General features: G+C 39.7%; 1 protein-coding gene across 2 annotated transcripts in view; it reads right to left on the bottom strand.

The window, feature by feature from the left end:
* The window catches only part of CPQ (carboxypeptidase Q), a 453,369-nt gene that overhangs the window by 133,438 nt on the left and 293,827 nt on the right, over window positions 1-26,104 (bottom strand). For both annotated transcript variants that reach the window (XM_049700258.1, XM_004275363.3), the window contains exon 5: window positions 22,520-22,631. In XM_049700258.1, coding sequence (XP_049556215.1) covers window positions 22,520-22,631 — 112 coding nt within the window. The remainder of the gene's footprint in view (window positions 1-22,519; window positions 22,632-26,104) is intronic.

The following is a 26,104-nucleotide window of genomic DNA, read 5'->3' as shown; positions in this document are numbered from 1 at the left end:
CCAATACTTTTATAAATCCCTTTATTTGTAAGGCAATCAACCCTAGCTGCCTCAACAGACAGCCAAAACCCTCAAATCTCTATGTGTTAGTCCAGTAAATGTTGACTTTTGCTCATGCAAAGTCCAAATACAGGTTGATGAGAGCTCTCTTCTATCTGGTGATTCAGACAACCAGATTCTTCCACCTTTTTATTTCCATCTTCTTATATAGCTTCCAGGGTTGCTCCCAGGGGCAGTAAGGGTTAGAAGAGGCATACAAGCTCTTAACCATTTTAGCCCTGGGAAATTAATTCACTCTCCTCCACAGTCCTTTGGCCAGGACCATCATAAGTTCCCAACCTCATAGCAAGAGAGGATGAGAGAACAATACAATGTTTGGTAAGCATTAACTCTTTCTTTCATAGGCTTGAATTCCCTAAATTAAATCCCTTCCTGCTTGAAATATCTGAGGTGGTTTCTGCTCTTCTTATGGATACACTATGAAATAATACATAAAAGTGTAGAACCTAAATATATTAATTTTATGAAGAGGCACTAATCATTAGTTTCCACACCTAAATGTGTAATTATTGGTTTTGCTGTGTATGTATACAAGCATATTATCTTACATAAAATTTTATATACATGCTTATGGCTTGGCTCATATACCTACTGATAGATATTATTTGAATTAATAGATTCAACAGTAAAGACTAAATTGGCATTAATGTCTTAAACGAAGAGAACAAAACTTTGTTGATATGTAACTTATTTATACATATATCTACCATTCCTTTGAATTAAAATGATCTATTTTAGTGAATAATAATGCTTTTGAAATTTATGAAGGACTGCATCTGTTGTACCTGTAAAGACCAGGGCTCATATCATTATTTTCTTATACCACCATGCCTGATGATGCATAAGTGAGCAAAAGTGATTGTGAAACAGGACATTGACTCCTGAATTTCGTAATCATTATATTTTCCTAGAAAACTATTAGCTTCTGTTTGACTCTTATCAAGAAACGAATAATACATACACAGACTGACTCATGCAACACAATACCTTAAAACACTTGTCTTATTGTGATTATAGGTGTAGATGCATATACTGTGCTAAATGTTCATTCTTTCCATTTGAAGGTGATGTTCAATGGACAGGCCCTTGTTTCCATCTCAGTGACTATGGTGAAGATGGGTTAATTTCCAGGGATGATGTATAGTCAATGCAGGTGGTGGAGCTCACCCCACAGGCAACATTCAATTCCTGCCTGAATGGAGAGATTCATCACTGTATTCTGCCAACTTGTGTCTCTGTCAACAAATGAAGGTCATGTTACTCCCTCTAATCTGTGTTAACAGGAAATGTGGGTACAACAAGCAATCTGAAAGATAAATATGAATTGAGAATAAGCACTTCAGGTGAGCCATTCCAGGACTGATGTTTAATTCTGCCACTTTTCATTCAGGTTCATTTATGGAAAAGAAAATGAAGGGAAAGACGTGAGTGGAAACTCACCTTTACCAAATACTTGCTCTGGGCCAGATTCTGTGCCCAATATTTTCAGACATATTTCCTTACTGATTCATCACAACATCCCTTGTAGAAGATATGACTGTTATCTTTATTTTATAATACGGAGGCCTGACTGTGTCACTTGCTGTCTCAGAAATTTTGAGCACAGCTTCTTGTCTCTCTCAGCCTCAGTTTTCTCATCTGCTAACACCTACCCTATATCTAGGCATTCCTCACACTTGGAACTATTTCTTTAACATGTCCCTTCCTTACTAGACAATCAGCTACTTGAAGCTTTCAAATGCACACCTGTCTGATGCCAAAGGCCTGCTTTCTGCCAGGCCTCAGAGCCCACCTGTAGGAGGGGCTTTGAAATAAGAGCTCGCTTGGACAAGCTAGAGCCTCCCCAGGCACGTGTGCACCCTCAGGCAGAAGCTGCATTTAGCACAGCACTATGAGAAGCTTATCTCTGCCACTAACAATACTCACACATCAAAGACCAAAGAAGAAAAACAGCAGGAGAAAAGTGGCTACTGCTGCTAAGCAGAGAGGGTCATCCCCCTGTTGATGATCGCTGGCACCCACGCATCAAGGGACCTACAACAAACCTGAGTGAAAGTCAAATGCCTCTAGTCTGTGTGCCAGGAACTGAGACTAGGGAAGAATTTACAAAGAAATATCATGAACTTTCGAAGGTCCTCACTTACAACCAAGGGTAGTAGTTGGTCTGTTGACCTGCTGTGAGTCTTGTGCCTTCTCAGTCATTGAGAGTGGAAAGTGGGAACCCAAACTAAAAACTACCACTCTCTACAGAGCCAGGACAAGAACCTCAAAGATAACAAGAATCACAGTAACAGCCCATAATTGCTTTAAACTTTTCCCTGTCACTTCATCAACCAACCAATGACTATAGTACATACCCCACTATGGACCAAGTTCTGGAGATAGAGCAGTAAACAAGATACATATAGACCTTGCCCATGTATAGCTGATAATCCGGCAGTGAAGGAAATGTTAAGAAATCATTGTATGTGTGGACCATGCCTAGACCTAGGGCAGGATTCTTACTCATATTTAACAGACAAGAAGACTGAAGCTGGGACTTGTACTGTTTTTAAACCAGTAAGTGGCACAGTCAGGCCTCAAATGTGGGCCTTTACATTTGTCATCCAGGGCTCTTTCCATATTGCTATACTGCCTGGCTGCCTGCCTCTAAGGACCACTTGCTATCAAGACACCCTGCTTTGAGTCTACTGAAAGCTGAATATGGTGAACACAAACTAGAACGAGAAAAGAGTAAACAGATTACAGGTGATTCTGGAGCTGACCTCGAGTCCTCCCCTTTCTTGGTTTTAAACCACAGGGCTCTTGTTTTAGGAGGGGTTTTAAAAAGGAGGTAGAAAGCATGTCTCTGAATTGCACTATGATTCACAGAACTTCTGCTTAGGCTAACTATGGTCTTTATTAATTTCCACGAAAAAAATCTTTCTATCATCAGGACACCTGTGACTTTCCTAGGGCTCACCTGTCACCCAGTCAGTAGATGTCTATGTTGAGCATTTACCATAATACCCATCCTGCAGTTTCCATCCCTCCTCAAAGAGGAGCTTTAGGCGAAACTGTGAACCTCACAACTATACTATCGGCAAGGCCTTTGGGAGACATCCATCTCAACAATAAGAATTAGCTCTTTTTGGAACCATCTCTGGAGAAAAGGGACAACTAAAAATGGTTGTTGAGACAGGTGCTGGAAATGTTTGACCAGTGGAGACTGATTCTGAAGAGGACCTAAACATGAGTGCACTTGAGTTCTGCGTGGCTGTGCTTCTTCCTTCTCCTACCTGTCCGACAGGAGACTGACTATTCAATACGCCAGCTAACAGGCCGGGAGTCTGCCGTGTTCTCAGCCTGGCGGTAGGTGCTGGGGGGACTACTGTGCAGAAGACAAAAACTTAGACATTGGAGGATGTGGTCTGATTAGGAAATTGAGATCGAACATGAAACAGAGAATAAAAATGGGCCGAAGGGGTCCAGAGAGAGGAGAGGTTAATCTGGGCGGGAAGAACTGTGGAACCTTCGCTTCAGACGGGATTGACTACGTGTTACGGGATGTGGTGAGTTTGACAAGATGAGCTGGAAGAGAAGGGCAGGCTGAGCAGGGCACATGGTGTCAGCAAAGGTGCAGGGGTGGGAGCGAGGAGGGTTTGTGGAGGACACAGTGGCCCATCTGCAAAGTAGAAGATGTGTCTTGGAGAGCAATGGGACTCAGTTGGTGGGTATACTACAGCCCACCCAGGGCCACAAGTCAGAAAACCTGGCTTGGGACACAAACCATGGTCTGGGTCGTGGCACAAGCCACATTCTCTCTGGGCTTCCCGTGAACAATCAGATTGTTCCACTGGATGAAGATCCCCTTCCAGCTCTAGCAACTATGATCTTTTGATTTTCAAAGCTATGGGGGTCCTACTTCCGGCTAAAGGTCCAATGGGAGACAGAAAACCAAGGTCACAAAGAACAAACAGGAAAATGTCTTATTATTTTTTCTAGCACAGTTGAGACCCCCTGGAATTCCTTAAACCAGAAGGAGGGAGTCTGGGTGGTTCCACATGGAGATGCTGAGGCTCACTATTCCTTTCCTCCCAGGACCCACTGTCCAGGGGTGGTGGGGTTTGCGGAAATCCAGCTCACATGCTCATTTCTTTTCTCTTCTGCTGCACATGCTTTTGACAGTAAGACATGCTTCACCAGGCACATCCTATAAAACTGGTCACGCACATTTCTTTCTTCAGAATCATTTCCTCTTGAAAGTGCTTCCTCACAAACAAGTTATTCAATGGCCACCGTGGCAGTTTTCATTTAGTGCCTCAGAACTAGGGCCTGCAGAGGGCCTGCCTTCTGTATGCAGGGCACACAGGGACCAATGACAGGAATCACCTCTGCCGCCTGGCCGCAGAGAGGAGTCGTCGTGCGGGGAGCACGGCGAGGGTCTGTCTCTCGCAGATGGAATTCACACAGCAGATAATCTTGTCTTCGTCTCAGCACAGCCAGGGAAAACATGACATCTTACATAGGCTCCTATATAAACCAAGGATTGTGCAAACAGACTATTTTGATCTAGATGTATTTCCCTCAAAGAGAATAAATACATAAGAAAATCCATTTTTGAAGACCAAATAAAAATAAGCACATATACACACACTCATCAAGGGAAATCTTCTAAGACTTTGATTTTATTACCACCATGCAGCATCCTCAGTTCATATTTAACTGAAGGAGGAGGCATCTCTGTTTGATCATTTTTATCTCCCCCCCTTAGCAAGTAACTGCTTTTCGAATTGCTAGCTGTTCTTAACAAGCAGCAGAATGACCGACGTTTCCCTTTCCTTGTGATGTCTTAGAAGATTTCAAATGCTAATATTACTACTTCCACCACCGAGTCACACGAGATAAATCTTCCCGAGTTTGTGAGGCCAACAACCAAGGTTCCCTCAGAGCTGGAAGGCAGCACCTGTACTTGGATGTTTTCTCACGGTTTCAAGCAGTAAGTTACGGGGAAAGAGAAATAAAAAGGCATTTACTGAAATCAAATCATCCGCTCACAAATAGTACATTTTTTCCCAGTCTGAAAGATCTGAAAAGAAAACACAAACCCCGGATGTGTATGCAGCAGAAAGGGGCAAATGCTGATCGGTCTTAAGTAATATATATAACAAAATTTTAGAAACAGGACTTATGTAGAGTAGGAGGTATAAGATTTATTTTACAAAGTGAATGTAATGAAGTTAATATCACTGAGGAAAGATAAAAGATTATTTCTCTTCTCTAGCCATCTTTCAGTCAATGAAGGGGAAAGAAAGAGTATGTAAAAACTGCATCTGAACATGAAATTTCAGGACAGCTAAACATAACAAAACCACCCCGCAACTGAACTAGTGAACAGCAACCAGGGCCAAAAACAACAACAACAAAAGGTCTGAATCTCTTGGATGTAGATCAACTCATCTCACACATTTCTGAATCTAAAACAAACTCTACATAGTTGCTGACAGACAGTGTGCAAAGAAATATTACTTCAGAGATGATCACAGCAATTCACAATGACAGGACAACTCCCATCATGGGAATTCACTTCATGTCATTACTTTTTATAGCACTTGGAGAATTACGAAGAATCTGCCACTGTGACCACAACTAATCTCACCACTTGAAAAAATTATTCAATAAAATCTATCTTCTTCCATAAGGGGAAATAAAGGTCACTTTAAACATGTGTAGAGCAAAAAGGACTGAACGTGGCCCACGTTAAAAGAAGTTTCCTAAGTTAATATTAGGAAGGACAAAAGAAAAATGATTAAACGATTAAACAAAGACCAACTGATAAACAAAAGGCTAAAATCCAGAGACAGTGTAATGATGGCGCCCAGATCAAACAGATGCGGATGTGGCCTTCCCACCTGACTTCATGATATGTACCCCAAACTCATTCCTTCACGCTGTGGGGCCTCCCCAGGCCAGGCTACATTTTTACTGGGTTGCACCTCTGGCTTCTTTCTCTCTTCTTTCTTTCCCCTTTAGCCATAGTTGGCTTCCTTGCCAGTCTTGTGTTTCTGAAAGAGACCCAGGGCCTCTGTGGATTGACTCCTCTACTCCCCAAGCAACCTTTCCTCTGAACTTCTCACTTTCCTGGCCCAAAGTATTGGAGTGGGGTCAGTTCTGCTAAATCTGACAGACACTATTATTATTATTATTTTTTTTTCTGTGGTACATGGACCTCTCACTGCTGTGGCCTCTCCCGTTGCGGAGCACAGGCTCCGGACGCACAGGCTCAGCGGCCATGGCTCATGGGCCCAGCCGCTCCGCGGCATGTGGGATCCTCCCGGACCGGGGCACGAACCCGTGTCCCCTGCATCAGAAGGCGGACTCTCAACCACTGCGCCACCAGGGAAGCCCCAGACACTATTACTGATATTATCTTCTGTTGGGGGCGGAACATGCAAAGATGAAAAGGCATGCTTAAGGAGCTCAAGTCTTACAGTGGAAACATGGGGTACACATAACATATTGGAGATGGGGTGAAGGAGGAGAGGTGAAATAGTATGGCAGATTTAGGGACCTGCAGTAGATGTCGCATAAAATACCCTTGAAGATACACAGCAGGCAGCAGCCCCCATGGAGGGGCTTGGAGGACGCACATGTTCCCACTTCCCACATGACTCCTACCTGTGCCCGCTGAGGGACCTACACCGACTCCTTCCAGGCCACTGACCAACAGCGACCAACATCACTCTCCATTTCATTCTCTTTATCCATATTCCCCAGATTTAAATGTATAGGCTTAAGTGTCCTCACTAATATACCTATCCCTCACTGAATGACCTTTCTTCACTATGAAATAAAGAACGGCACATAGAAGCAAATCAGGTAAATTACAAGGCCAGAAGTGTGATTCAAAAGTTTGGATAGGGCTTCCCTGGTGGCGCAGTGGTTGAGAATCCGCCCGCCAATGCAGGGGACACGGGTTCGAGCCCTGGTCCGGGAAGATCCCACATGCCGCGGAGCAACTGGGCCCGTGAGCCACAACTACTGAGCCTGCGCGTCTGGAGCCTGTGCTCCGCAGCAAGAGAGGCCGCGATAGTGAGAGGCCCGCGCACCGCGATGAAGAGTGGCCCCCGCTTGCCGCAACTAGAGAAAGCCCTCGCACAGAAACGAAGACCCAACACAGCCAAAAATAAATACATAAATAAATACATAAATAAATAAAAATTTGGATAATAGAACTGTATTGTTTATCCCTCTAGCAAGTCCATTTTAAAAATATGCTCTAAGTACAGAAAGCAACAGAGAAATGGCTGCTGCTCCTGGTGGCTTCCTGATTCACCTTCCCACTGTCTCCTCAGGCTCTCCAGTGACTAGTGTTTCGCCCACTGTCCTTCAGGGACAGGCCAGCTTCTGCGTAAGCTCGGCTGTGAATGTCACGAGTGGCTTAGATTTGGAATTAGGGATTTGTTTCTTCTTCAATGATGGTCGTTGGGGGTTGGGAGATGGGGGATGCAGGAGACCTGCTTAATAATTGCCAGGAAAAATCAGTATAGATTTTTCTAAGGCACTATTCTGAAAGAATAAATAGACAAAAACCCACAGTGAAAATCTTTAAGTGAGGGCTGATTACGTAAGTTGCATTTACGAAAGCTGGCAGAATCACTGATAAGAACACACTTGCTTCAATGGCCCAGGACTTTATAATCTGATATGAAAGTTGGGGTCATTTTTTCAAGGGTGGCAATGAGATGATTTTGTGTGATAATCTTCCTGCTAGTCCAAATAACATCCTCTGAAAACTAATATACACCTGTGCTTAGACCACTTAGGAGCTGCATCTCCAACCTCCGTAGATGCTGTGAACTGGGTGAAGGAGGGGATTAGCAGTGACTGCAGAGGCAGTTTCGGGACCAGCCAGTAGTAGCTAAACCTTGAGAGAGAAGCGGGTAGGCAAGAATGACTTTTCTCTTTCTAGGGCTCTAACCAGTACCTTTATGCCAGCGTTGCCACAAACCTAGGATTGAGAGAGGGTCTGTAAGCCAATTTCTAAAAAACACAGAGGAAAAATTACACCTTTATATGTGAAATGGTTCCCTTTATATGTGAAATTATACCTTTATATGTGAAATGGTTCCCTCTGTGAAATGGTTAATTGTCAAAATTAAATTGACAATTTAATTTCTTTGCTCTTGGCTGGAAGAATATCAACTTGATAATAGTAACACTGGTCATCTCATGATAAAAGTATGGTTGTTATAAAGTTTCGTGATTAACAAAATTTGAAAATAAATCATTATTAGTTAACAGGTTTTTTTTTTTTTTCTTCAAAACCTTGCAAAGCATGAAAGTAAAGATGAAAACACAAAGGAAGCTGGATGGTATAATGATTGGGGACTATAGGCCTTGGCCGTCCATGCTTTCCTCCTCGTCCCTTTCTCACTATTCCATGATAATAAATGCCATAGACAGGTCACCATCCTGATCTTCCAGTTCTTCTTTTTTCCAAATGCCAAGCACCAGGCTGAATGAAAGGAGTTTTGCTTTCTCAGAAAAGGACTAAAGGACTTCTGGCTGCTCAAGGTGATGCCAAAGGGACCCTTTCTCATATAAATATGTATTAAGTGCTTAGAAGGTATGCATTTAAAAAACTATTGTTTAATGCATAGCATTAACTCACAAAAAGAGAAAGGGAGGGAGAGAGAAAGAGGGAGAGAAGGATGAGAGGAAAAAAAAAGGGAGGGAGGGAAAGAGAAAAAAAGAAAGAGAAAGACACAGAAATCCTCAGATCCCAGAAGCAATAAGGGAATTTAAGCTAGAACGGAAAGTAAAAGCTGACACTGCAGTAACCTGGGGTTTTCAAAACCCCAAGCTGAGAAAGTAACTGGGAGGCTGGTGTAAGATCTCAGAGATGCAGAGAGATCAGGCCCAAGGAGAGCGGATTTGCTGGGCCGGCACCTCCATACCCGACTCTCGCAGGACAAAAACGGACAGGCTATGACTTAACCCATATGTAGTTTAAGCTAAAAACTCAGTGGAAGAGACAGAAAGTAGAATGGTTGCCAGGAGTTGAGGGAAGTGGAGAAGGAAGAGTTAGTGTTTAATGGGTAGAGAAGTTCAGTTTCACTAGATGAAAAAAAGGAAAAAGAACTACCATGGGGTCCCCTTTAGGAAGAAGATAACTGAAGCAGAAGAAAGGAATAATAGAGAATAAAAAATGTCAGTAAAAATGGTAGCAATCTAATATTACTTATACTGACTATAAATAATAATAACAGCTAAAATTCACTGAGAAGTTATTATGTGCCAGAAACTGAACTCATTTAATTATCATAATAAACCTAGAGGTAGATGCTATTGTAACCCCATTATACATATGAAGAAACTGAGGCATAGCACACTTAAACAGGAATATAGCCAGTAAGTGAAGAAACCAAAAAAATAATAATAACCAAATAATAAATCTGGGGAGGGTTTGGAAACAAGGCATAACTCAAACACTAGTCACCAAGAATATACATGACACACATGATGGGAGTGCATATACTGGAGCAACTTATGATTGCTGTATTATTTAATTAAAACAAATATACATGTGAGGGCTCCCCTGGTGGCGCAGTGGTTGAGAGTCCGCCTGCCGATGCAGGGGACACGGGTTCGTGCCCCGGTCCGGGAAGATCCCACGTGCCGCGGAGCGGCTGGGCCCGTGAGCCATGGCCGCTGAGCCTGTGCGTCCGGAGCCTGTGCTCCTCAACGGGAGAGGCCGCAACAGTGAGAGGCCCGCGTACCGCAAAATAAATAAATAAATAAATATATATACATGTGACATTTCAACAATAACCACTAAAAGAATAGGAAGATAATGAATAAATTTCCAAATGGTGGAGGGAAAAATAGGAAGAGAGTGTAAGAAAAAACAATGAATCCAACAGAAAGCAAAAAAAAAAAAAAAAGAAAAGGAGAAAAAAGAAACAAAAAAGGCAGCTTTAATAGAAAAAAGTTAGAAGGTTACTAAAATATAGGTAACCACAATAAAGAGGAGCAGAACAAACATATCCATTAACTGATATTGTGAGATTGAATATTTAAAAATCTAACTATACGCTGTTTACAACAGAATCAACTAAAACACAATGACCTAGATTAGCTGGAAGTAAAGGAATAGAAAAAGAGTAACCAAAAGAGAGGTAGTTATGATACAGTACTAATATAAGATAAAATAGACTTACAGGGAAAAAACATTAAGGATAAAGAAGGTGTTTAGACTCAATCAGGTAAAGCAACAAAGCTTCAAATTATACAAAGCTAATTAAGCTGATAGAAATTCAAGAAGAAATTTATAAAATCACAATCTTAGTGGGAGATTTTAATATACTGCTCTCAAAAACCGATAGAGCAACCAGATAAAGAAACTAGTAATGATATAGTAGTTTTAAACAGCACAATTAATACATTTTCTCTAATGAAAGAATATGTAGAATGCTATTCCCAGAAAACGAGGCTACATATTCTTTGCAAGTCATAAGAACACATTTTAAAAAAACTGACCAAGTAATAAACCAAAATTTTGTCTCAACAAATACCAAAGAATCAGTATTACATAAACCATGTTTAACAACTACTACGCAGCAAAACTGGAACTCAGTAACTAATATTTTTGGAAACTTAAAGAAAGCTATAATAATTAAAGAGTCAAAGAAGAATCATAATGAAAATCCTAACATGTTTAGATTGGATGGCCATTAAGACACTATTTCAAAACTTGTGGAAAGTAGCTAAGCCATTGCTTAGTAAGAGATGTATGGCCTTAAATGTAAATGTTAGAAAATAAGAAATTCACCTGAAGAAGACAGAAGAAATAAATAAAACACAATAAGCCCACACATGGAAGAGAATAATACCATCTATGTAAATTCAAAATCACAAAAATGATATAATACTGCTTTTGGATAAATACCCTTACAGAACAATGTTACAACAATCAGAACACGGTTACAACTGCAAGGGGAGAAGGGGATAGATTGTGGAGAGGTACAAAACAGGTTTCAGCTGTATTGGTAATTTTTAACTTCTTTTAAACTAAGGACTGTTAACAAATATTTGACATTGTTAACATTTATGAGATTTGGGTGGAGGATTGTTAGTGTTTATTATTCTATGTCTGCTTCCAAATATTTGAATTATTTTCAAAAAAGGGGGGGCAAAGAAAAAAATTGAAGAGAAACATTAAGAAGAAGAAATAAAAGATTTTCTACTTTTGTAACTTGTAAGTAGCATCAGCCTTAGGCCCCTCATCTGTAAAAGGAAGAATAGTAATTTCTACCTTCCAGACTCTGAGAACTGCATATCCAGCATGTAGCTCGGAGCTTGGAACAGCGTGCTCTAGAATGCTAAATGCTGTTATTATTTCATCCTAAAGTCAGGAAGCATCTCTTTTCATCTTCACACCATTCTAAGAAGACCTGGGTGAGAAATCTTTTTTTTTTTTTTTTTTTTTTGGTCCTCCTTCATTTAAGTCCTAAAGCAAGACTATTTACTGCTACTGTTGATTCTTAAAAAAAAAAAAGAAAGAAATATTACACATTTGTAATTAGTAAAATGATGCTGTTATAAAACGTTGTAGGACTTTACTGAAGTTTTTTCTTACTCTAACCACTTTAAGGTTACCTTGTATCCCTACCTCCCAAATCACTTCTCCACCAAAGTGCTCCATTTGAATTCTAGGTCAGTGAGATGGTAACCATCAGTGGCAGCATTGCCACTACAGTTTTCTTCAACATCTGTGTCATGGATTTTTCATCTTTGCATCTTTGTCTGATAGATATGCATTTGCTTACATTGTATTTGATTCATGTAACAGTCCTGCAAACATATTGTCATCTATTTTACTGGCAAGGAACTAAGGCTCAGATGGGTCCAGTGACCTGCCAGACATAACAAGATATACCTCAGAGGGCTCTTTTGAGGATTAAAAAAGGTCATGTGAAGTAACTGGTGCATAGGAGATATTCCATATATATTGGCTCTCTTCTCTTTTCTCCCAGATGTTCAGTTAATGTTTGCTGATATATTGTTTAATTAATGTCTTATCATATTAAGTGAAAACATAAGGTGTTCTTTTGATATATGTTTTGCATTATTATCAAAAATCCCTATTTTAGGGCTTCCCTGGTGGTGCAGTGGTTGACAGCCCGCCTACCGATGCAGGGGACACGGGTTCGTGCCCTGATCTGGGAGGATCCTACATGCCGCGGGGCGGCTGGGCCCGTGAGCCATGGCCACTGAGCCTGTGCATCCGGAGCCTGTGCTCCGCAACGGGAGAGGCCACAACAGTGAGAGGCCTGCGTACCGCAAAAAAAAAAAAAAAAAAAAAATCCCTACTTTATAAGTTTAATCACTGTTTTTTGTAACAACGTAAAGTTCCAGAAAGGTAATAATTTGAAAATTCCTCTAATTCCTCATTTGTGGCTAAAAATGACATTCAAATGATTTCATCTAAAATTATTCAACTATAAAAGATGAACTCACACTTATATCTTTCACAAAAAAGTAATTCCAGTAGGAAGCACTTCATAACATCTTCCCTTGTTCTAATGTGCTGCTTGAAACAAGTGACTGTGGGATGGCTAAGTGGATAGATGGTCTATGGTGACGTGAACAGAAATATAGCCTTTGAAACACTTCCTGACTTATATTTTCCTATACACATTAACCAAGGCAATAACTCGGAATACTTTCAATTATATTTTAAATGTATTTCTTTTTAAAAATGTCATTATTACAGAGAAAGAACAATAATGCAAGCATCAGTGGTCATTGTGCTCAGTTTTCTATGCATGGGGATCCTCTGAGAATGCCTGGAAATTGTGGGGTTTTGACTATATTAAAAAATAGAAAGACTTCTTGAGAGCTCAGTTACCAGGGTAAAATGTTAAGAGTAAGTACTAGATTTGATTCTTTGTTTTCTCTGCCTTGATTTTTTTCTATATTTCAAACAATTTACTTTGTAGTAAATTATGTTGCCCTCAACAGCTATTTCCTGTTTTTACTATTTTTTTCTTTAGGGATATTATAAGTCTTTGTAAATACAGCATTACTAGGTTAAGGACACTGGCAGAGAGAGAAAAGGGGATGAAAAAGATGAAGATCTCTCCATCCCCATATCTTGTGAGTGTTACTTTAATTCCACATCACATTTTTGAAGCATGTATTAACTGCCCTTCTCTACAGCAATGAGGAGAGAATCAGCCTTATATATACTCTTTGTTTAATATATAAATTTATTTATTTATTTACTTATTTTTGGCAGCGTTGGGTCTTTGTTGTTGCACACGGGCCTTCTTTAGTTGCGGCGGGCGGGGGCTACTCTTCGTTGCGGTGCACGGGCTTCTCATTGCGGTGGCTTCTCTTGTTGTGGAGCACGGGCTCTAGGCGCATGGGCTTCAGTAGTTGTGGCACGTGAGCTCAGTAGTTGTGGCTCACAGGCTTTGTTGCTCCATGGCATGTGGGATCTTCCCGGACCAGGGATGGGACTCGTGTCCCCTGCATTGGCAGGCGGATTCTTAACCAATGCGCCACCAGGGAAGTCCCTATATATACTCTTGAATGGTGGCTATACGGGGGTGATGGTTCTTGAGTCTGGCTCATCAGAACCAGCTACCGTTCTTTTATTATGAAGGCTTCTCTGCTTTAGGGATGGCCTTGACCAAGCCCAACTGTGCAAAGAGATACAGACATCAAGCCTTGAGAGACAAGGTCGATCCTGAGATTATACCCCCTGCTGGAATATTCACCCTTGTTGTTTTGGCAATTAACACCTAATAATAAGAGTTATTATTACTGATGATTAGTGGGGACCAGACACTGCCTAAATTATTTCAAATCATCCTATAACAATTCAAGATAAATTATTGCCATTGTAAGGAAGAGGAAACTGAGATTTAAAAGGTTAAATAGTTTGTACAACATAATACTAAGTAGCATAGAAGGATTTGAACCCAAGATACTCTAACATGGAGTGTATGCTATTCTACTATCCATGCTACCTCTCGTTTGCCTACAGGTTTTGAGTTATTTAGGGGTTAAGGAAGTAGGAGTTCATCAGTTAAAAAGTCCATGAGATCTGAGTCACATGGTACAATGTGGAGATGCTAGTGTCAAGCAAGAACATGGGCTGAGTTCATCACTGATGATTTCTCCAATATGAGGATGGCATTAGCAGGATTACAGATAAGTAACGTGACAATAGTCAACTTCATTTAATACTTTATTTAGCTTATCATTTCCGTCACACATCCAGTAGAAACTCTCCATTTCTAGAGCTTGCTTTCGGGGATGTTCACAGGGCTGGTGGTGCCTAAAAATGAACTAAACTAAATCCTTATCTCCCAGGACCATTTAAAAAATCCAGTTAACCATAAAGTTCCAGTCAGATGTTCACAATATATTTTCTTGTTTTTTTGTTTGCAGACCTTTGTTTTTTCGGCACATTTACTGGAACAGAATTTATTCTAAGCTGAGCAGACCACAGCTCTTGCAAAAGGCAGCATTAGCATGATGCAGCGAAGTGTGTAGGCGAAGAACACAGCATCCTTGGAAACCCCGTCACTTCCTCTTTGGTATATTTAGCTGGCTTGTCAGCCACATGGCAAATAAACTTTGCTTAGTAACTCCAAAACTGCGGTTCTTCAGGCTCTGTACAGCTGGAATCTCCCCACTCCACTTTCCTGTGTCTCCATTCTATTCATCCCACTTCCTTACAAGTTAAACGGATAGCCTAGCCAGTATCTTTAGAAGAAGTCAATCTCATGCTTAAAATCTTCAACGGCTCCTACTGCCTAGAGCACCAGCTCTGAAGTTCAGCTTCGTGTCCAATGCCCTTTACAAACTGACCCTCATCTGCTAAATTCTCACCACTCCTCACTCACCTATGGCTCTAGGTTTACAAAAACATCCTCCACTCCTCAAATTATGTACCTTCATGAGCTCTAATCGTGTGCTTTCTTCTCCTGCTTCCCACCCATGTGAAGCTACTGATGCCTGACTGTGAGCTCTTTGATGGAATGATCTGCGTCTTACCCATTTTATTAGCTGGACATGAAGCAGGCGTTCAATATTTATTATTGAAATAGGAGATCTTGTGAGCCAAGTTGCACAGTACTGTGATGATACAGCTCTAATGAGGTAGCCTACATTTTCGAGGCAGCCCTGCTCTGGACTTATATGGATCCCATCCTTGAGTGGAAAGAAATCCATTGGGGCACTATGGATACCATTATTAAGTCTTTACATAGCCATTCTTCTCCAGGATAATTAGTAGCAACTTTTTTTTTTTTTTTTTTTTTTTTTGCGGTACGCGGGCCTCTCACTGCTGTGGCCTCTCCCGTTGCGGAGCACAGGCTCCGGACACGCAGGCTCAGCGGCCATGGCTCACGGGCCCAGCCGCTCCGCGGCCTGTGGGATCTTCCCGGCCTGGGGCACGAACCCGTGTCGCCAGCATCGGCAGGCGGACTCTCAACCACTGCGCCACCAGGGAAGCCCAGTAGTAGCAACTTTTAAGGCTTCCTTTTCCTTTACCAACACCACATTTCTTAACTTTCTAAGGCATACGGGCCAAATCAAAGCAGATGTCGGGGAGGAAGCTGAGCACGCTATGGACAGAGGGGCCCCTGAGACCCTTCCTCTGGCAACATTCATCCGCCCCCTCTCCAGATTCTGTCAGACAGGAAGGAATGAATCGCAAGGCTGAATGCCACTGGGCCTGGGTCTTGTCTCCTTTGACACAGAAATGGTATATTTTAACTACATGATAAAATAATAACAGCAATGTTCATGTAGTTTAAGGCTTTGAAAGGACTACAGAATCTCCCCTACCACGTCCAAACTAAAAGGTAGAACACATTCTAAGTGATTCATTTGTAACAAGCCTTACTTTATCTCATGACATATTTGGAAGAACAAGCTACACACAGTTTGTCTTTTTACACACACCACTGGAAATGTCTATGTTAGCTGAATGAGATATAAAGATGCAAAGTGTTTTAGTGAGACTTAGGATGTGTTCAAACTTCAAGAAAAGGTCTCAGCAATTCCCAGCTGAAAAAATATGTATCTGCCACAGGTCTTAAGGTAAAGCCAGACACTTACCACTAGAGGAAATAACATATTTAAATAAAAAATGAGAAGATCATCCTCTAAAGACCATGAGAAGGAGCTAAAAATGCCCCCTGACTATAAACCTACTTTTAGGAGTTAGAAAGAAAGAGAAAAAGCAAGCAGATTCTTAGTTTCTAATTCTTCCATTGCTCTAGGTATCTGCATCACTAAATATAATTACAAAGAGTCAAGACCGAAATTTGTTCAGGAAAAAAAGGCAAACAACCATCTACAAATTAAATTCAAATTAATAAACATAAAATTTAACGTTGGAGAAAACATTTTTTTCTAAGACTTGGAACAAGTTAATTTCTTGGACAGTTCCAGAAGCGGACATATTATTTCCTAAATGTATTGAGGTGATTTTAATAGGAAACCTTTCCCGGGGATGTAAGACTCCCTTCTTGTGTTCACAAAATAATTGTGGAGGAAGTGCATCCAAAAAGGGAGCAGGGAAGAGTTTGTGGAATGTTTTAAGATCAAAAGTCCGTCTAGAAAAAATAAATCCTACCAAATTCTAGTGCATTGGGGGCCACAGAAAAACCTGGCAGAGAGAGCCTTTAGTATATGTTAAACATTTCCAATAATACTACATTTATCTTAATAAAATAGGCTTAGATAGTACAGAAATGAAGTTATTTGTTGGGTAAAGTTTGCACTTGGGTGGGTACAGATGCTCTTCAGGAATATTCTTATAATATAAGAATAATCTCCACCATGCCAGTTAAGGAACCATTACATGGCTCTATCTTGTCAATATTCTGGCAATCGCAAGAGCCCAAAGACAGCCTAGAAAATCTAGAATGAAAATAAATCCAAGGCCATTTGTCCTCAGTTCCATGAAGTATACCTCAGCAAGCATTCTTGGATTCTTCCTCAATTCTGCCAACACCAGTAGTGCCCCAGAGCAATGTTTCCCAAAGCACACTTGAGTCATGGAATCACTTTCCCAACAAATGTTTTTTGATGAATAAAGAAATTACCAGGACATGGAAGCAACCTAAGTGTCCATCAACAGATGAATGGATAAAGAAGATGTGGCACATATATACAATGGAATATTACTCAGCCATAAAAAGAAACGAAATTGAGTTATTTGTAGTGAGGTGGATGGACCTAGAGTCTGTCATACAGAGTGAAGTTAAGTCAGAAAGAGAAAAACAAATACCGTATGCTAACACAGATATATGGAATCTAAGAAAAAAAAAAAAAAGGTCATGAAGTACCTAGGGGTAAGACGGGAATAAAGACACAGACCTACCACAGCATGGACTTGAGGATATGGGGAGGGGGAAGGGGAAGCTGGGACGAAGTGAGAGAGTGGCATGGACATATATACACTACCAAACGTAAAATAGATAGCTAGTGGGAAGCAGCCGCATAGCACAGGGAGATCACCTAGGTGGTTTGTGACCACCTAGAGGGGTGGGATAGGGAGGGTGGGAGGGAGGGAGATGCAAGAGGGAAGAGATATGGGGACATATGTATATGTATAGCTGATTCACTTTGCTATAAAGCAGAAACTAACACACCACTGTAAAGCAATTATACTCCAATAAAGATGTTAAAAAAGAAAAAAAGAAATTACCAAGAGAGAGTTTCCCAAACTTATTTGACCACAAGAGGAGGTCCTTTCTAATGGAACCTCCTTTCTAGATCTGGGCTAGTCCCAAGTTGGCGTCACGCTCTATCTCTAGCTCTATCCGTTAGGTTTCTATTTCTTAGAAGTTTTTCATTTCCCTCACTCAGTTATTCTGGATTGGACTTCCTGAGACATTTCCAAGGGAGGCTTGACCAGGGCCTGGGAGAAGAAAACCCTCTTCCTGGATGGATCCCCACCTCTGACAGGGAACCCAGTGCATTAGAAATGGCTACATAAAACTCTAACCCCACCAAAGCCTTAGCACGCATTTGGTTGTGTTGCCTGGTGTACTTCTGGGCATTGGTGACTCCTGCATGACTCTTCCTACTTCCTACCTCTGGCTCTGTAGTTCCTGTTAACAGAGTGTTTATGGCGATGGCAAGACCAAGAATTTTTTTTTTTTTTTTTTTTTTTTTGGCTTTTGAGAGTTTTTTCTTAATTACTAAAGTAACACATGCTTACTACACAAAAATCTAATATTATATATCAGGTAAAAAGAGTATCTCCTGCAATTCCGCGAACCCTCTCTTCCCCCTCAATCCCATGACTGTTACTGTCAACAGTTTTCTCCTCATTTTTAATGATACACAGGACTGGAAGCTCTATAATCTGCTGGGAATTCTTCATTGTGCCCCTTTTGCTTCAGGAAATTCTATTTATCTTTATAAAAGAAACCTCAAATATCACTTTTGTGAAGGCGCCCTGACCCAGCCAAGCCATGCTGGTCTCTCCCTTTACCAGGTGCCCGAAGTAATTTGCACATATTTCAATCACCCGGAGTAATGTGCACATATTTCAATTAAAGAGCTTACAACAATTTCATTGCAAGTTTTGAATTAAATGTCTCTCCTACTTCTAAGACTTCAAGGACCAGTCTCATTCCTCTTTGTTACAAGGTATCTGGCAACTGACATGCAATCAGTACACAGTAAATATTTGCTGAGTGAATGAGTGAAGAAATATATAAATAAAATATTTTTCTAACACACAGACTTAAAGCTGTATAAAAATCACAGTCAAGATGCTCACGTTTAAATTTCTCTAAGAAGATGTTTCACACATATCCAACATTTCAACAACCAGGTAGTACTGTTAATTACTTTTCCCGTTTGTTTAGGCCTGAAAACTTAAAATTCTAACTTCATGGAAAATGGTAAAGTTGGAAGAATTTGGGGATGGATGGTGGTTTATTATTCAAGTGCCAAATGAACATTTTGAAGCATAAGATCTTTGGCCATTGGCTTTGTCCACTGACACCAGAACATTCCAGGAAATGACATTTCAAATAAACACTTTCAAGTCCAGTAAACCACAAACACAAAAAAGTATTCAATGGCATTTCACAGCAAATAGCCTTCTGTTGACAGTTACTCAGGCATGACTGATTATATCTGCAAAGCACAAATATCTCTTCTGTTAGATTAACTGAATATGGTTTTAGCTGATGGCTTGGGCAAAAGAGTGAATCTATAAAAGTAGTGAAAGAAGTGAATAAAGGAGAAGAGACATGAAGGATGAATCTTCGAACAATATTTCTAAATATCAGAAAGTTCCACTGGACCAACACTTCAAATTAACAAGCCCCACTGAGGAACTTTGACATGCATTCTGCATGACATCTTGTCCAAGGAGTAGCAGCCAGAAGGAATCTCACTTTTCTTGGAGAAGGAGATTGCCCATAGAGCTTTCATATTTTACCAACTAAACAGTTTGGGGTCAATGTAATTAAGTAATATAATTATGAACCCATTTCTTGGCCTCTAGCCCAAAGTGCTATTTCTTATTCAAGTATACCGTTAATTTTCATCTAGAAGGCATATGTGACACGTTAGACATAGTTCTTCATATTAAAAGACATACACAATCTACAAACAGAAATCCACAATCTAATTTTAATTTTAAAATTAAAGAGTAAGACTCCGTGGGTGCAATCATAGGATGTGAGGTATAGCACGGATTCTAGGCCTTCAACTTAAGCAGGAAGTGGCCAGGAGAAATTTAGACTCTTGAAAATTCAGTATGAAAGTGGAAAATGGTGAAGGGGTCAGTGGATTTCCATCATACAAGAGATGGTGACTTAAAGAGTAAAGGAAAGGATATTTAGGGATACAATAGCAGCTGGCCCTAGAGTTACATCAGTACAATTAACATATTAAGTTAGGAGGCAAAGCTGGTGTGGGGTTTAAAAAAATATGGTACTGTCAGATCATGCTTATTAAATAATAAAAGCTAAAATTTATTGTGTATCTGGGTTGGGTTAGGCACTATTTTAAGTATATTATGTGAATAGATTATTTAATTTTCAGAGCTACCTTATGAGATAGACCCACGCACTCTGGCTCCAGAGTGTTTTTTTAACAGTATGCCATGCTGCCTCTTAACACCTACTCAAAAGAAATATTAGTCTTTATTTTAGAGTTGAATTCATGTGTTTACATAGGTGTTCAGAAATCTATAGGAGAGTTAAGTCCTGAATTGAACAAGACTGATTACTAGCTATCAAAGGCAACTGAAGTCAGTATACTTTCAGAGCTGGAGAAAGATACTCAATTCACCTTTGCATGGTGTTTGACATTTATTCATGCAATTGAATTCAACTCAATTAACAGTGATTTAGGGTCCCATGCTGAGTACTAAAGAAGTAAGATTCAAAGCGTAGAGGAGACACAATTTTTATGCCAATCTAGAGCAGATAAAAATACTCTGGAAGCTAACAGTTGAACAGAGGTGAAGAAAACGAAGTCCAGAGAGTTCAAATGACCTGCCCGAGGCCAAAAAAGTAGTTTGTGGCACAGAGGGACCTAAAAATCTAATTGAGGTGGGTCCAGGTCTCTTTTTACACTCCACTCTGCCTCCTGTCAAGCTGGTTGGAACACCTGGGAATAAAATTAACTTCTAAAATAAATATCTGTGCCCGGTAAAGAGGAAACTGTTGGATATTTGCCTGCCTCGTCTCTAGAACCCACTTCATTCTGGAATGAAGTTAAGGACAGAGAGAACAGATAGCCAAGGGAATATTTTTTTTAAGGTTAGAGGAGGAGAGCATTCACATATGGAGTCTCCCAGATCTCCTCTGAAGGAATGAGTGTTTTTCGATTTTATTTGCTGGGCAATTTATCTCTCTCAAACCTTACCCAATTCTAAAAGCAGACCTGACATTATATCTTTATTGATAACTATGTGTGTAGGTGCATATGTATGTCTTCAACTATGTTCTAAGGGTCTTAAGAACAGAGGACATACTTTAAACCTCTCTGTATGCCCAACTTTTACAAAATGCTTTCACATAGTAGCTGCTCAGTATGGTAATGATGCTAAAAGTATAAGTATATATAATGTAAGTTTTCCAATTAGTTTGTTTCATTTTTTAAAAAACGACCCTGTATTCAGGTCTCCTAGAAAATTTTTAATAGCTTCTTTCAGTGGGTCAATTTTACATGCCACCCTTTCCGCCCACAACCTGCCGGAGACATTTGGCAATGTCTGGAGACATTTTTGGTTGTCACAGCTTAGGGGCTGGGGGAGAAAGGTGTTACTGGCATCTAGTAGGTAGAGGCCAGGGATGCAGCTAAACATTCTACAATGTACGGGACCCACCTCACAACAAAGAATTATCCGACCCCAAATGTCAATAATGCCAAGGATGAGAGACACCGGCCTCTTCAGAAGTTAAAAACATGCACAATCACCTTCCCATTTCTCCATTTTTAAAACACAAGTAAGACATAAAGCAAAATGATACACTAAATATTTGCCTCGACCAAGACAATGTCAGTAGTCTAGTTAAGATGAACAATTATTTAATGGGCTGATTTAGGATTAGAAGGGTTCATTAAAAGCCAGAGGAAATGCATGCATTTAAACACATGTGTACTTAAGTAAGCAATGGAACACCTTCACCAAAAGGCATGTTCTGATCTTCACTACATCTGAAACCAAGGTTACTCCACAGTTACAATATAAAACGTGCTGCTGATGAGGCATTTTCAAAACCACCACTGGTTTGATTCAGACACGGAAGTCTCATTTCAGACTGTTTCATTATTTCTAACCTCGCTCAAAATCCACCTTTTGACGAGCACACAAAGAGGAAATGTATGGTTTTTGCTTGTAAATAGGGTCATCAAAATAAACTGTTTTCACAATTAGTCTTTCCTTTTGATGCCTGTCCCATGTCTAGGTTAACCTGGCAGGTCCAATTTTTCATCCTAGATTCCTTATTGTGGCCAAAAGCACCATGCCTTCAGGCCTACTTTGGCTCCCTGACTTCTATCATGGAAAGACGACTGCAGTAAAGCTATCCTAACAGCCTGATGATGTCTTTAAAGACAAACAAGGAAAAGGAAGTGGGGGAGCTGCTGATTTTTCTTTCCACTCGGTTATGGTTTCCTTACACAATCTCTAGCTGATGTGGTTGCATTTGCTACAGTTTTATTTGCTTGTTCATTTTCCCCCGTGGATGATCATATTTGATCCTTTGGCTGTCTGGTGGACACTTGAATAAAAATTTCTTTCTTTAAGGGGACAAATTAGTTTTTTTCTGGGAATCAACTGACAAAAAACATACAGACCTCCGGAGGATCTTTAAACCTGGCATAATAACCAATCTGTTGAGCGTTCTGTGTATTGAGTTAAACATGTCACCCCTGACACTCTCACACGTTGGTTAACGACTTACTAAATACTTACCAAGATCTTTAATAAGCGAGAGCGCTTCCCATGATATAAAGGCTCCTCCGCCATCATCCATCGCACCCTGCCCAACATCCCAGCTGTCCAGATGTCCACTGACCAGTACAACCTAGAATAATAAAAAGAGAAAAAAAAAAACTGAGCAGAAATGACATCAAAGAAGAAGCAGTCATAGGCATTCCAAATATATAAATGAAACTTTTCTATTTTCTATTTTTACTTTTTAAAAGATGTGTGTCATTACTAGTGGAAAACTTGGTATAGCGGTGTAAGGTCATCTTAATAGTAATAAAACTTCTCACCTTGTACTTCTCTTTATTAATATAATTTTGAATACTAAAGAAAAATGCTTTATTACTGACAGATGTTTGACAACTTTATTATATGGCTTAAAACCTAAATGACATAAAAATGGAGCTCAAAACTTCAACCATATTCTCAACTGTCCCAAATTCTAGCAGACAAATAATAAACATGTGTTGAATTGAATTCAAATGAAAAAGTGAGAATAGTTTATTTATTTTTAATTATTGTGCTTTGTGCATTATGAATCACTCTGGTGTTGAATAAATAAGTATGCTGGAGTTACAAACTAGAGTCTAATTAAACAGAAGAACCTTTAAGAAATATCTCAATTTATGTGTTAAATAAATCTGTTGATTATATTATAAATTTTACATCACCATAGGTTTAAATTTTTTTCAAGAATCATTAGTAATTCTCTCCAGGAAAATATAAAAAATATTTCAGTGAAACTAAATTTTATGGACATATTTTATTTTATTTATTTATTTTTTGTTTTGTTTTGTTTTAATTTTTATTTTTTTAACATCTTTATTGGAGTATAATTGCTTTACATTGTTGTGTTAGTTGCTGCTGTATAACAAAGTGAATCAGCTATACGTATACATATGGCCCCATATCCCCTCCCTCTTGCGTCTCCCTCCCACCCTCCCTATCCCACCCGTCTAGGTGGTCACAAAGCACCGAGCTGGTCTCCCTGTGCTATGCAGGTGCTTCCCGCTAGCCATCTCTTTGACATTTGGTAGTGTATATATGTCAATGCCACTCTCTCACTTCGTCTCAGCTTACCCTTTTCCCCTCCCCATGTATGGACATATTTTAAACAAGTTAAAAACCAAGTAAAATGATGCTGGGTTAATAGGATAGCCACACGGCAACTATGTGTCTTGATCTCTAGATCATGTAGTATATGAATGTCAGTCAGATGAATTACAAATTTAAATAAAGATATTAGAGGAAAGCATAGAACAGCTTTGTCAACTTAGAGTAGGCAAAGATTTCTTAAATTGGACAAAAAAGTGCAAACCATAAAAGAAAAAATAATAAATTGGACTTTAAAAGTATTAGGAATATTTGTTCATCAAAAGACTCCATTACAGGAATGAAAAGGCAACCCACAGAGGAGAAAATATTTACCATACATATTTCAACAGAGGTCCCATATCCAGATTATATAAAGAACTTCTATGAAACAGTAACAAAAAGAGAGTCAAATGACAGAAAAATGGGCAAAAACCTTGCACAGACAATTCACAAAAAAAGGATATATCAATACAAATTACTAATAATCATATTAAAAGTTGCTCAGGTTCATTATCATCAAGGAAATATAAATTAAACCACATTCAGTACATATCCACTGGAATAGCTAAAATGAAAAAGACAGAAAGTATTGGTGAGGAGGTGGAGCAACTGGAACTCTCATACATCAAGTGTGAGTATAAATACTTACAACCACTCTGGAAAACTGGCTTATCTACTGAATCTGAACATACACACACCCTAGGACCCAGCAATTCCACTCCCAGGTACACTCCAACAGGAAGGGATGCATATGAATGCTTTCACCAGAAGGGATGTACTAGAACGTTCAGAGAGTATTCATAATAACTCCCATCTCCTCCGCAAAGGAAACTACTCAAATGCCTGTCAACAGCAGAATGAATAGTGTGTTGTACTGACCAATGGAACGCTGCGTAGCAGTGTGAATGAACAGATACAATCAATACACAATAAATACACGAATCTCATAAACATAATGAAAAATGAAAGAAATAATACATCGTGTATAATCCCATTTATGTAAGACAGAAAAACAAGCAAAACAGGAGAGTGGTTACCCATGGTAAGGAGGGGTAGTGACAGGACGAGGACACGAGTCGAGCTGCTGGGTGCTGGTCATGTTCTGTTTCCTGACCAGGTGCTGGTCACGTTCTTTTTTCTGGGTACTGGTTACACAGGTGCACTCAGTTGGTAAAAGTTCATCTTGTTATACGCTTAGGATTTGTGCATGTTCTCTGAGAATATTACACTTCAATAAAAAAGCTTAAAAAAATCAAGCTCAACAGCTTGATTCTACATACAGCATACAGTAAATAAATAAACCGAAGTTGAACAAATCTTCTTGATGATTAACAGGAAAATGCCCCAGGACTTCGGGAAAGTAGGATTTTGGGTTTAAAATATCAGGGTGACCCCTTGCACTGCCTCGTTCCCTGAGCAGCTGCAGGATCTCCCACTGACTCTGTATATACAGGCAGACCCAGCTTACTACTTCATTGTAGTCATAAACAAGTACAATGCCCCAGACTAACAAATGGCCATGTAATGAACCCAAATGGATTGTTTCTAAGGAAAAAAAAAAACAAAAGAAAAAAATGTGTTGCAATAGCAGGAAATTCTGATTCAAAAAGTGGTGTAATCCCATGTGGGATGAACAAGCCAATTAGTCAACATTGTCACCACCCTCAGGACCATTTTCCCAATGAAGTTAAAGTTCCAATGGATAAAAAGTGTCAAAATCTGTTTTAATCAACTTTTTCTCAGATAACACATGAGTAATTAAATCAAGGCAGCTACTGTTTTAACCTTCAGATTTCCTTCAGAATAACTGAGGTTGTCTTACAATTATATTTCTTTATGTGTTCTGAAATATCTCTGTTCTCTAATCCAGAATTATTACTTAAACTAACAGTGAAAAGATGGAAATGGTTTGATGATAGGAAACTAAATGATAATCCCATAGGATGAGGTCTTTGGCACAGTGATATGGAAGAGAGTTTGTTTTACTTTTTTTTTTTTTTTTTTACAAAACCAGAATATATTGGGGGTTACCATGGGATAGTAGTAATTTTAATATAAACTGATTTAAAGACTAGGTGATGACAAGAAGCTACTTCTAATTCAGTAGCATATTTAACGAACTTGAATTTTCCTAATCATAAAAGCTTCAACCTAAACCTCGAAAGTAGTAGTGCAGGAGGTCTCATTCAACAGGGTGTCTGGCTAGCATGCTTTAATGCGGCCTCACAAAGGATAACCCAGAAAAACATAACAAAGGGTCAGGCAGAGATGAACATTACTTGTAACATATTTGGATCTGATTTAAGCAAACAAAACAAAAACAGACAACTCAGAGACACAGTAAACTCCAGATTTATGAAAAAGGATCACGTTATAAAAGATAAGGGAATGCACCGGTTCTGCTGCCAGATGTGCAGCCCTTAGAGCAATAACATGGCCTAGAACCAACAGAGAAGTGGGGTGCCCCCTCATCTA

Source organism: Orcinus orca, chromosome 17 (genome assembly GCF_937001465.1).
Source record: "Orcinus orca chromosome 17, mOrcOrc1.1, whole genome shotgun sequence".
In the NCBI taxonomy this organism is placed as follows: Eukaryota; Metazoa; Chordata; class Mammalia; order Artiodactyla; family Delphinidae; genus Orcinus; species Orcinus orca.
The sequence above is the reverse complement of the archived record's forward strand: the minus strand, read 5'-3'. Positions and strand labels throughout refer to the sequence as shown.